Source organism: Xyrauchen texanus, chromosome 16 (assembly GCF_025860055.1).
Source record: "Xyrauchen texanus isolate HMW12.3.18 chromosome 16, RBS_HiC_50CHRs, whole genome shotgun sequence".
NCBI lineage: Eukaryota > Metazoa > Chordata > Actinopteri > Cypriniformes > Catostomidae > Xyrauchen > Xyrauchen texanus.
Genome location: NC_068291.1, coordinates 41120285 through 41134522, shown reverse-complemented (window position 1 = coordinate 41134522; position 14238 = coordinate 41120285). Strand labels below are relative to the sequence as shown.

At 37.9% G+C, this 14238-nt stretch overlaps 1 protein-coding gene across 1 annotated transcript in view; it reads right to left on the bottom strand.

The window, feature by feature from the left end:
• The window catches only part of LOC127657239 (nesprin-1-like), a 173120-nt gene that overhangs the window by 151024 nt on the left and 7858 nt on the right, over window positions 1-14238 (bottom strand). The window contains 1 exon segment of the mRNA XM_052145940.1: window positions 5325-5386. Coding sequence (XP_052001900.1) covers window positions 5325-5386 — 62 coding nt within the window.

Genomic DNA, 14238 nt, shown 5'->3' with positions numbered 1-14238 from the left:
GAAGTGTGGAACACACTAAAAGGACATTTTGAGAGAGACACTCTTGCTAACAAGCTGTTTCTGAAAAAAAAATACTTCAGATGTGAAATGAAGGAAGGAGAAAACATAACTGAACATTTGAAACGAATGAAGGAGTTAACTGACCAGCTAGGGGCAATAGGTGCAGTGATTGAAGAGGAGGACCAGATTGTAACACTCCTGGGCAGCTTGCCTCCAAGCTATGCTACAATTGTCACTGCACTGGAAATTAAGTTGAACAGTTTAACGCTGCAGTTTGTTCAGCAAGCATTAATAAATGAAGAACAAAAACGAATGTCTGCTGATGGTAACTATAGCGGTGCTATGTCCAGTGGTGCTTTGTCCGGTGGCGCGTCAGCAATGTCAACACAAGTTCGTAGTGATATGCAGGCTAACTCCAAGGCAGTGAGAGCAGACAGACCTGGCTCGTGGAGATGTTACAAGTGTGGGAAAGAAGTACATATCAAGCGTGACTGTCCAAGTAAGAAAAAACAGACTAAAACTCACAAAGCTAAAAATGTAACATGTGACCATGATGAAGATTTGTCTGAAAGTGCCTTCATCGCCAGAGAGGCAAATCAGGATAAGATGACACAACAGGTCGAGTGGTTGATCGACTCTGGAGCCTCAACGCACATGACGTGTCATGAAGAAATTCTCCAAGACTACCAGCAATTTCCAAAAGCACAGTCTGTGAAACTTGGTGATGGCAGAGTGGTTGACGCTCTAGGAATTGGTAATGTTAAACTGAGAATGACATTAAAAATCAGTGATGTAAAAAATGTCACAATGTTTGATGTGCTTTATGTTCCCAAGTTATCCGGGAATCTCTTCTCAGTGGGAGCTGCTGTCAAAATAGGAAATACGGTGCAGTTTAAGAAGTCTCACTGTTACATCCGTAATAAAAATGGAAATCTCAGAGGAATGGGAACACAAAGATCTGATGGATTGTATCAGCTGGATGTAGAGTGAAGTTTGCCCGCCTGTCACTGTGCATCAAGTGCATTGATAGCAACCAGCTTGTGGCATCAGCGACTGGGTCACACCACTAAGTTGAAGGAACTAAAAAAACTGGTGAATGGAGTGGACTTTCCTGAAGAGAAAGAAGTTCCTTTCTGTGAAGCATGTGTGGAAGGCAAGCTGTCTAGGAAGCCACATAAGCTAGTAGGAGAAATCCGTTCCAAAAGTAAACTACAGTTGGTTCATAGTGATGTCTGTGGTCCCATGCAGACTGAATCTATAAGTGGATCAAAGTACTTTGTGACTTTTATTGATGATTATTCTAGATGTTGCAAGGTATACTTCATGAAACAGAAGAGTGAAGTTCTTTCCAAATTCAAGGAATTTGAGAAAATATTATCCAATGAGTGCGGACAGAAAATAGCAAGACTAAGAACGGATAATGGTGGGGAATACACATCCAAAGAATTTCAAGAATACTTGAAGGCTCAAGGTATCCACCATGAGACAACTGTACCTCACACACCTCAGCAAAATGGTGTTGCAGAAATAAAAAATAGGACATTAATTGAAGCAGCGAGAACCATGCTCTCTCACGCTAAATTAACAAAGTCGTACTGGGCAGAGGCTGTAGCAACTGCAGCTTACATACAGAACAGACTCCCCACATCTGTTCTGAAACAAGTAACGCCCTACCAGAGATGGTGCGACAAACAGCCAAATGTGAGTCACATGAAAGTGTTTGGTTGCGTAGCTTATGCACATGTCCCAGACACAGAAAGAAGTAAACTGGATAAGAAGGCTGTGAAGCTTCAGCTTCGTGGGATATGCCAACAATGCCAAAGGCTATCGCTTGTACGACGAAGAAAAAAGAAGGATTCTTATTCGTCGGGATGTGATCTTCAATGAGTCAGACTTTGATTTGAAGCAAGAAGTGGACATTTCTTGTTCGGAGAACGAAGTTGTCATGAAAACTGACGAGAGAACACCAATCGATGCTACTGTCGATGAAACTGCTAGAGAAGGTGGCAGAATCAGAAAACCACCTAAGAGATATGGTTATGATGAGTTTGCCGACCTGGTAACGGTTGATCATTATGCTAGTGTTTGTTGTGTTGCAGAACCAAGCACACTGAAAGAGGCAATGCTGAGTCCTAATGCAAAGGAATGGCAGAAGGCGGCTGACTTGGAATATGAATCACTGCTGGAAAATAAGACGTGGGATTTAGTGAAATTACCAAAGGATCGGAAGGCCATAGGATCAAGATGGGTGTTTAAAGTGAAGCATCATAGTGACGGACAAGTGGAGAGATACAAGTGCAGACTTGTCGCTAAGGGTTACTCACAGAAGTATGGTGCCGACTACGATGAAACTTTTTCACCCGTGGTACGTTTTAGCTCAATTCGTACATTGTTGTCCTTCGCTGTCCAGAATAATATGCATGTGCATCAGATGGATGTGGTAACCGCATTTCTAAATGGACACCTGGATGAGGAGATCTATATGGAGCAACCAGAGGGATACATCAGACCAGGGGAGGAAAATTTGGTGTGCAAGCTGAAGAAGTCAATATATGGACTGAAGCAGTCCCCTCGCTGCTGGAGCAAAACTTTCACAGAGTTCATGAAAAACATTGGTTTCAAACAGAGTACATCAGACCCGTGTGTGTTTGTGAGATCTCGACAGGAGCTGGAGATATGAGCTGTGTATGTTGATGATCTAATTCTGATCACAGAGTCGATGGAAAGCATGAAAGAGCTGAAACTCGCACTTAACAAGCGCTACAAGATGAAGGACATGAGAGAACTGTCCTATATCTTGGGAATCTCTGTCATCCAAGACAAAGAAAAAAACTGTGTGTTCCTTCATCAGAAGCATTACATTGAAGCCATTCTTCAAAAGTATGGTATGCATGATGCAAATCCCGTTGCAACTCCAGCAGATGCAAATGTAAAGCTAAAGGGGAATGATGGTGTCAGCAAGCCTGTGAACCCAAGTGCTTACCAGTCTATAGTAGGTAGTCTACTGTATGCTGCGATGGCCACACGACCTGACATAGCACAAGCAGTGAGCGTTGTATCAAAGTTCAATGCAAATCCAAGTGTTTCACATCTGACTGCGGTGAAGAGAATTCTACGGTACTTGAAGGGAACAATGAATCTCGCACTCAGGTATGAGCGGTCAGAGTCTGGAGCTTTGGTCGGTTTCTCAGATGCTGACTGGGCTGGAGACCAGGACGATCGTCGCTCTACAACCGGTAATGTGTTCTTACTGGGTGGAGGAGCGGTGAGTTGGCTCAGCAAGAAACAGTCAACTGTTGCTCTTTCAACAGCGGAGGCTGAGTATGTTGCACTTAGTCAAGCAGCTCAGGAATGTGTCTGGCTTAGACGACTTCTGAGTGATCTTGGAATGGATGCTACTCCTGTGGTGATCCTGGAGGACAACCAAGGATCCATTGCAATCGCAAAGAATCCAGTTGATCATTCAAGAACCAAGCACATTGACATTCGCTACCATTACATTCGTGAATGTGTGCAGAGTGGACAAATACAACTGCAATACTGTCCCACAGATGACATGAAGGCAGATATCTTTACCAAGCCATTGGTGAGACAGAAGTTTGAGTGTTTCAGGAGTGAGATTGGACTTTGTTTCATTTAATCCTGTTTTTTAGTCTGATCTTAAATAGGCTACACTCTTAACTATGTTACAGTGTAAAACTATTAACATGGAAAAAGGACTACAGGAAAAAATATATTTTTTTTTGTTTGTTTTTGGTAATATAATTTACTAAGAAATGGCTTAGAATTTACCCATTGTAAAATTAAGTGGGAGTGTTGTAATATAGTAATTTGCCAATAGGTGTCACTGTTGTATTGTGCCATCTAGTGTGCTGCTACAGTTCTGTTCTTTTTCTTCGTTGCTTTTACCTCTCGTTGTTTTTCTTCCGTAATAAAAAGCATGTGAAACTTCAATATAATGTTCTATCATGTTTTAAATCGATAAAATCTACTCTAAACCTTAAACCTAAACCTAACCGATAGTGTCAGAAAAGCAAATGTGAGATGAAAGATGCAATTGTTGAAGCAAACACGTCATTTTATGTTGCTTCTATGACACTTTTGACTCACATGTTGACTCGCACGCTCTTCACGACTCGTATCCGTCCTTTGCATTGCAAGTCAGTTGAGCTTCTGCGCAATATGATTGCATTCGAACAAGCTTGTAAATGTAGTTGCTTATGTGATGCAAACGTTAAAATGTATCGTCTTGCACGTCATGCACTATAGCGAAAGTGCTTATAATTCATAAGATAGCATTGTGTGAAGAAAAGGGCAAAAAATAAGAGTTTATGAACTGATAATCTGCCGTTTTGTTTTATGCGAAAGGGATTCAATTAAATGTTCTTGTAGTGCCTCTAGTGTTCATTTCGCCAGAAAACATCTGCAATACGTACAACAACCCAGCTAAATCAATGAGACCACGTTGGTTCTTGGTGGTGGAAAATGCCATTCCACAGTTGTTGTTTTTTCAAACCAAAACGTATTAGTGCGTACATAGCCAGAGAGTCTCTGTCCAGTCAAACCAGCTTTCACTTATCAAATACAAGCGTCCATCTTATCAACTGAGCAAGTGACACATGTCAACACAGTCTATCCTCTGCAAAAAGGAAATTTTAGTAGATTATAAAGACATCTACAAAAGAGACAGGTCATACTGAAAAGCCTTCAGCCTTGATTACAAAAGTCACCATTTCATATATGCAATGCATTTCAGTGTAGGTGTTCAGAGTTTTTTATCTTGTCGATTACTGATACAGAATGCTGAAACAGAACAAAACACAAAGTCAAGCTTCTCAGCCTACTAATGCAAGATCACCCACTCCTTTTGGCCATGGCAGAGGGAAGCCATCAAAACACAGCATTCATTCTCAAAGCACATAGTATAAGCATAGCCCTTCATGCTTTTTATTACAATATTACAGCGTTACGCCCCCTCACTCACTGTTTACTGTCCTGCACAACGAACAGCCTTTAATCATGGGAGCTTTACTCAGTTACAAAGCCATTTGCCCTTTAAAGTCATTATGACTTTAGGACATAAAGCAAATCACATGGACCATTCCCTGGTCACGGATGAAGGGTCAGAGAGAGAGAGAGAGAGAGGGCGACAACGCAGACATCACTACTTTAGACTCATGAACATCAGAGTAACATCTTAAGCCTCATTCAACCAATTTGTCTCAGTTACAATTCACTTTCATTGTATGGAAAAGATGCAATGAAAGTGAAGAGTGACTAAGGGTAACATTCTGTCTATCATCTGAAATTAAAACCAGTCTTACCTTTGCCAAGTGAGAATTAATCCACTTTGTGAAAGTTCTTTTCTGTACCAACTCCTGTTCATCTGAAAAAAGAAAAAACAGGCAAGAGCCACATTAGTGATCAGATCTTTTCTACAGTAGAGATACGTATTATCGTAACACTTATCTTTTTTCTTGGTTCCAACCATTATGACTCATCTAGATATGTTTTAATATTCTCAAGAAATAAATGCATTCAGGATGATTTCATATTTCATATTTCATATTTCTTACTTTTCCATTACTGTAACCCTGCCTTCAAAGCTAGAGAGGAGATATTTACCAGCAGAGTACAGCTGAACATCCTCATGTGGCATGGGCAAAAACATTTACATTATATCAGAAACATGAGGCAATATTTGTATTATTAAATATATATTCAACAACATAAAGTATTGCAAGTAATGCATATTGATGCAGGCCAAAGTGTTTATTGTAAAAAGAAAAACAACATTGTTCTCAGAATTCCCATTTTTACAGTATGGAAAACACAAGCTCTCAAAACTATACAATTTCTGAAGAAAATATGAGTGGCGCTTGGCCGTACAAAACTCACTATTATGATACCAGAGTGTTGTAGGTTGTTGCCAGAGAATTGCTATCCATTTGATAAGGTTTTCTAAGTGTTTCCCAGGGTGTTCTCATAACCTTGCATATTAAGAGTGGTCGTCATGGTGTTGCCATGCGTCTACATTGTAAACCCTAATTTTGTCATTACTGGAGATATCAAGTCTTCATTAAACATTACCATTCCTTAGTCAAAGGAAACATATTAAATAGTTGTTATTAAGAATTCATAGAGGTCTTAGCTCTTTTGTTGTATTATTTATGTTGTTTGTTGCAAATATTCTTCCAAATAGCCTTTTGCTGTCACCATTAGGCTGATCTTTGTCCCCTTTGGTCAAGTTGGACCCTGTTAATATTATCTCAGTTTTGTGCATGTGCAAATGAAGTACAGGTGTCCATGCACTTGTGAAGAAATATGTTTATTTAATGACTAACCTAAAATAAGTTAATGGGCTCTATTTTTGTGAGCATGCAACGCGCAACGGCCGTGCAGCATCGTATCCAATTTTCATAAGATTGCTAATTCTGAGCGCAATTGTTGTGCCAGCGCAAAGCGCAAGTGGACGTGGGTGGGAGTGTTTGCGCTATCTGTGGGTGTATGCGTGCAAACTATGGGTGTTTAGTATGTTAATGAAGTGGTGCAAAGTGCAATTTGTTAATTTCCAGAGAAATAGATCATTGCGCTTTTCAGACGTTTCAGAACCAATTCTGTCTTCAACTTCGTTGTTTTTATTATATTTATGTTTAGATTGAAGTGCAATTTGAATGTAGAAATATTTTTGGTTCTATATTTTTTTGGTTTCAATAAAATAAAACTTGACCCAGTCCATTTGGCTTTGCACGTGCAGTTTTGCCAAACCCACTTGCACCTAGACATAGCGTATGCTTGTACGAAAAAACCAAAACTTCATGGTCATGCATGTGTAATGGTGGCCAGCTGGTAGATAGCTGTGCAATGTGTATAGCCTCCTTGTTAGCGCACCCGCCTCCCATGCTGGAGACACTGGTTTGATTCCCGTACGGAGCAGGTAGAACAGGAGTGTCACACACAGACACACACACACACACACATATGACTTATAGCATATCATATTCTTAAAATAGGGCCCATAATCTTCATTATATAAGCTGTGCTATTGTATGACCAAATGTGAGTTATTAAGTTGAAACAACAATATTTTAATAGCAAGTCTGAGTGAAGTCTACTCGCATCTAGTTACCTTAAATTAAATAGGTAAGTTTATTGAACACCTAGTAAAGTTAATCTAATTACAAAATTTTTGGAGACACCATTACTCAATTCAATTGAGGGCATGTGTTTACACAATCAATTGAGTAGAGTCATCTTGTTAGGGTTTTCAGTGTATGACCTTGCAAAGGTGTTTAGAGTGGTTGCCATGGAGTTGCTATGCTGTTGCTAGGGAGTTCTAGGGGTGTTACTAGGTGGTTCTTTACTATCCCAAGGTTAAAAAGCCCATCCCCAAATCTCTATTATATTTTGGTCCCTAGATATGGCTCAGGTCACTCCTTTAATACGTGTCTATGGAAGATTTTCACACGATTTATTGTCCGCCGGGTGAAAATTGTAAATCCAATCACTTAGTAAAGTAATAGCACAACTCTCTGAGCTATGAGCAAATAAATTCTTAACCTAATTTTTAGGATTAGGAGTTTGTTCAAATCCATAACCCTAAGTATGAGCCACTGTAAAGGCCAAAACATACTCTACGCAGATGCTTGTAGCTACGCAATGTTGCTATAGCAGATATTAGTTTACAAAATATCCGCTTCTAAGGTGAGTTTTTTTCAAGTCAACTACTGTAATGGCAGCGGAAATACAATATAGCAATATTATTACTTTAATTGAAACTTACCTGAATACTAACACCTCCAGTTGAATTGCCCAGACTTTTGAAGGTATCTATCGCCCCTTTGAGTATTGAGGTTTGTTACCGCCACAGTAACACAAGAATGCACTTTTATTTTTACATTGTTTTTGCATTTGGTAGACACTTTTATCCAAAGCAACTTACAGTGCATTCAAGGTACAGATTTAATCCATTTGTGTGTTTCCTGGGAATCAAACCCATGATGTTGGCATTGCTAGCGGCATACTCTCCCAGCTGAGCAACCAGACCACACGTTGGCAAAGTGCTTGCATCTGCGTATGCGCACTTGTGTAAAGTATGTTTCTGGCCTAATAGTGATGCTTGCCTTAACAAGCACCACTAATTAAACTCTGTGGCATCTATTAACACAATGTGCAGATCTTGCAGAGCATTTAAACACACATATAATGCCATTCGGGTCAGCAACAGACACCCACTGGACATATTTATGCATGACGGGCTAAAGACATCCATCAATATTCACAACAAACAGCTTGCATGCACGTAATGCAATGCACAGGGCATCTTTAAAAAGCATTTAGGCCTGTGTAGCATACAGTTCTGATAGCACACATGATATGCCAGCGCAGCGCTAAAGGGACAGTTTATCCTGTCATCATCTCCTCACCATCATTTTGCTCAAACTCAAGGAATACTGTACAAAAGAAGAAGTTAGGAAGAATGCCTTAAACACTGCATTGCATCAGTCACTTTCATTGCATCTTACAAATGGAAGTGAATGGTGACATTACTGGTTAAACTGAAAAAAGGGTTTGTAACAACATGAGGGTGAGTAAATAATGACAGAATTTCCATTTTTGGGTGCACTATCCCTTTAAGCACACCACAGCCTTTATAATCCAACATGCGCAGCCAAAAAGAGTTAAACATCAGCACTCGTGTGCAGTGGTAATCCGTGCTAACAAGGTAATTACCTCTCCCAAGGAGGAAGAAGACCTCAGCTGGCCAATAATATCTAGTGAGCCAACATGACCTAGAGATGTGTCACTGCATATCTGGATCATGCATCTGTTTCACCTTTATCCAGCAGAGCACAGACTGTGTTTAAATCTGAGCTACTGCCTCCTGTACTCCTCAAATATCCATTCGGATGAGACGACATCAATGTCCCACTTACCACGGAGATACTGAAAGAATCCTGTCACCAGATTGAGAGAAGTGGTCTTTCTGACGGCTACATCCTTAAAGTGAGCCATTGTGTGCCCCACATTCCCTCCGTTTGTTTGTGTCCTTCATGTGTGAGCGTGTGCGCTTATAATCCAGGGAGGAAAAGGGGACCAGCTATCCTTTATTTCCTTCGTGAAACAGAATAGAGCAGACGGTACAGCTTTGCGTGTGAAAACACAGTGCGACTGAGCGTTAGAGGATGGAACCTCCCCTCCTCCCTCTCTCCTCCTTCCCTGCTGCCTCCCTTATTCTCCCTCTCCCTCCCTTTCTCTCCTCCACTGTGGGTACGCTGCTATTACAGGGCAGTTTCTATAGGCAACATCCTGCTACACTGCAAAAAAACTATTCTAAATCAGTATTTTGTGTTGTTTTCCAGTAAAATATCTAAACATCCTTAAATAAAGATTTATTTACATGAGCAAAATTGTGTAAGATAATAAGACTTGTTTTTATAGAATCGCCTATATTGTGAATTAAGTGGTAACCCTATATAATAAGGTTGCATTTGTTAACATTATTTAGCTAAATTAGTAAACACGAGCTTATAATGAACAATACTTTTTTTACATCTTACTTAATGCTATTTTTAACATATACTAACACATTTTTTTAAATTTAAAATTGTATATGTTAACTTTAGCTAATGCATTATCAGTGTAGGGTAAGTTACTCTAAAAAAGTAATTAACAACAAACTACTAATTACTTCTACAGTGTAATTAGATTACTTTACTAATTACTCTGTCAGAAAAGTAATTGCATTAGACAGGATAGACATGAAACTGAAACAAATCCTATAAAATCAAATAAACTATTCATGAACTGGCCAAAGAATTTAAGGGGGCTGCGTTAAATGGGAAAACATACATTTTAACATTAGACGTTAGATTTAGATTTTAAATTCACTATTGTTTTATATAGAATTGTTCTACAGTCTATACACTACAGCAGTGTTTCCCAAACTGGGATACGCGTACCCCTGGGTGTCCGTGAGGTGACAATGACATTCTGAGATTTACCGTTCTTTCAATTTCATCACAGTCTAAAAATAACATTCAAACCCAGTTCATGTATTTCTCACTGGCAAAAATTATTTTGTGTGCCCTCTAGTGTAGAAACACCAATATGATTGTGTCATAAAGGTCAGAAAAATATGCAATGAAATAAACCGATATTTTGCGGTTTAAAAATGCATTTACTCGTGTCGTGCGTCACACAAGTATCTTTTGTCGTCAGCCCAGCGCTAGGTGACGTAGCTTTGTGATAGCAAGTAAAATACTTCAATGTTTTACAAGACTCGCACATGTCAGTTGTCCACGATTTTAGTTTTCTTTTTCTTTTTTCCCGCAGTTTAAAACGTAATTTATATTTAAGGTTAGATGCATAGGGAGTTTTGATTCTGATGGTATAAGTTTAAAAGCTTTGATGACAGGTGTCAGACATCCGGTGCGGCCAAATCATTTTCCACATTCACACGCAGTAATTTTCACTCACATTTGATCGCAAGGTAGAGACCTGTTTTTACATTGTTGCATGATGTTTTTTCAGCAAATGAGCTCAACCTTGCTAACAGTGTCAAATGTGACACAAAAAGCACCTTGAGTTGACTGCCACATTGCACAGATACTTAATGCTCGAATTCATCCAGCAATGCCGTACAATGATGCAGTGATGCACAATTTCAGGCACAGAACCGAACACTATTCTTGCGTACCGTGATGCGATGAGGGGGGAGTTTTCAAGTTATGCAGTTATATCATATCTAGCATTCCCATCTCAATTGGTAAGCCATTTATTCAGTATATATGATTAATATAACATGTACAAAACACGTACAAATATAACATGTTTAAAATAAGGGAGTTGTTTTACAAAGAAAATTGTGTTAAACAGACATATTTCCAAATGACCTTGTGTGAATTTTAAGTTTGGGAACCACTGCACTACTGTATTGAACACAATTACATCAGAAGTAACTGTAAATTAGCGAAAAATTAAGACAAATCCCTTACTTTATATTTTCAATGAAAAAGTAATTTAATTACAGTAATTAATTGCTTAGTTATGCATTACACCCAACAATGTGCATTATGAACATACATAAACTAACAATCAACAAATTAATTTAATAAATTAACATCAACCAGGATTAATAAATTCTTAATGTATTGTTTGAACAATATGCTTGTTGTTGTTTTCTCAGTGATGATGATAATCTTTACTTTTATATATTTAAATGTATATATTTTGTATTTTAAATTATATATATATATATATATATATATATATATATATATATATATATATATATATATATATATATATATATATACATCACCTTCCTAAAATAATTGCCTAAGTCATTTTTTGACAAAAATGATTTTTTTGCATAAGTCATCTCCTCATGATGCTGGCCACCTTTGGTAAAATCGCCCACATCCTCAGTTGAACAGATCATGCAATTCTACCCCTATAGTATAATGGCCTATGTCAAGTGTGTGACTTAGGCCGTTTTATTTTGCCTAAGTCAAAAGGCAATGAGACAATTTTACAAGTTTTTTACCCCTACTGGTAAGTGATGAGGTTTACTATAATATAGACTATAAATATTGCATAAAAATATTGTGTTTTTGTCTTTTTATTTAGTCTTTTTAGTCAGCATTTTAGTCAAGAAAAATAGCTAAGTCAAGCTAGCATTAGGCTTTCTGTTAACTCTTTTCTGTATTTTTAAACAATATTTCATCTAGTTTTTGTCTAATTTTTTCCACATTACATGATCTAATTAAGAAAGATTTGAATAGGCTTACATATTGTAATCAAACATCTAGAAACGATTTATTTATCAATAAATATCATATATTCAATTATTGGTTCAGTTTTTTGTGTTTTCTGAGAAAAGTGAAAAAATGACTTAGGCAATTATTTTAGGAAGGTGACGATATACCACAGTTAGTTCCGGCCCTCGAATCTGATTGGACGAGCGATGTTCCATGAGCACTGATGGTGTGACATCATCAGCACGCGGACGCTTGTTCTAAACTAAAGTGTATCTGTTAGGAGTTTCTGGCTTTATTTTTGACATTACATATGTTAGCCAGCAGGTGGTGACAAAAGATCATTTTTGTGTGTAATAAGAGCCAGTTGGTGACGTAAAGTGAATCCGTTAGTCATTGTTTACATAGAAATGTGACATGTTCATGTGGAGTGTAGTTCTAGCAGCATCCCACTGCTGCAGCCATGCTAACATGCTATGGTACTGATCCTCCAATCAGCATGTGGAGGTGCTGTGATGTCACCAAGCAGCTGGTGTGATTCTGATTTATATGTGTGGGTGGGGGTCAGTACTCCTGCTACACAGCTTGAACTCCATCAGGCCACAGATACAAGCACTGCAGACACTCTAATGCAGGAATGGCTTAACAAATAATCAGATCTGCATTTTTCATTCATGTTCAGACAGCTCATCAAGAGACGTATGGGTGCATGACACAATTACTGTGGGGGTGTGAGTTTAAAAACAAACTGTACCCTATGTACTGTCTATTTACTGTTCCTGGTCTTAATGTGTATGATTAATCAGTGCACATTTTTATAAAAAAAAAATCTCTGCCTCTAAAACCACCTCTCTTTTCTGCTGATGTAATGGAGATCATAAATGAAGGGGTAAATAATATATTTTCTGTTTCATAATTTGATCAAAGCCAGATCGATAATCGAGTCTTGACCTATAATATTTCCCTCTGGATATTCTGTGTCACTCAAAAATATGTGGCATTAAAGTTAAATATGTTCATTTGTTTCATATTGTGAATTTACTCACGGAATAATACACGCCTAACTGCATTAATTGCAAATGGCTAAAAAAACTGGGAACCAGCTGCACTCAAAAGAATTGAATCATTAATGTCACAGCTACTGAAATGCATCTGCCACCTGCTACGGTGGAGTCAGTGACATCACTCTATTATTCCTGAGCATCAGCCACAATATGGCGTCTATACAACCCAAGCCATTCGACACATATTTGACAGCTCTTCAACTGTGCAATAATAGGAATGATTATGATTATGAACATCCAGGCATGCATTTTGTTTGGTCTTTTTAAACACATTTGATTCAATTACACTAAATTCAATCTTGTGTTTTGTTCCTCTGAATTGTTAGTGCATTTACAAAGTATGATTGCTCCTTCACAAATCCACTTAGAGGAAAAATCCATTCTCCACTCACTCACTGTGGCATAGTTTAGGTATTTATATCTCAAAAAGTCTTTTGTACGAAAGAACATGGAATGTTCCTTAATCGGTTTCACTCAGAAAAGTTCACGAAAACAGTGCTATTTATAGCACATGCTCATCTAATGATTTAGAAATAGTTTTAAAATAGACTCAAGTGTCTTGACAGAGTGTGGATATTTATAAAGAAATGAAGAAATGGTAGATGGGCATCTAGCAGAGATTTCCTAAACGAGCAGACTGATTGCTTGTCAGCTTTTGCTGTCCATCACATCATAAAATAAGAGTCGGCAAAGCCATCAACATGTGATTTTCTCTTAACATAAACATAAAGCAAAAAATATAGAATATTAATATAATTGTTTATATTATATCAATGTAATATAAAATATTATTATTATTATTAATAACAATAGTAATAGATCTGTATATACTAATACAAATTTATTCAATTTATATCTAATTTAACCAATTTAACTTTGCCAAAAGGGGGCGCTATGTCACGGAAAACATTTACGCTTAAAATGTTCAAGTCTCCGAATACAAAAATCAGGCATATCGTTTGATGACTTAGAATATGAACTTTTCCTAGATAATCAGCACTTGTGCATTTCTGTTACATAAAATACAAAAATAAGGCGTCACAAATCAGCGGCACCTAGAGGTCATGTGGTAGAAATATTTATATGAATATAAAAGTCTTTCAAATAGCACATGAATAGACAAATCTTATATCAAATGAAAGCTCTTATTCTCATGAAATGTGACTGTACAGTTTATTTTGTTGCCCTAATACAGTACACAGTTTGAAAGATTTTCAAAAGAATGAAAAAATGAAAATTGATATTTCTAAGACATTGGGCACTATTTTAAGCGTGCAAGCGCTAAGCGCTACGCCTTAACTCATAAGCGCAAAGTCATTGGGCATGGCTATATAGTGTTGGTATTTTCATGTAAGCATGCACTAAATCTAGGCGCAAGTGGTTTGGGCAAAATCGCCTGCGCATAGTGGTAATCA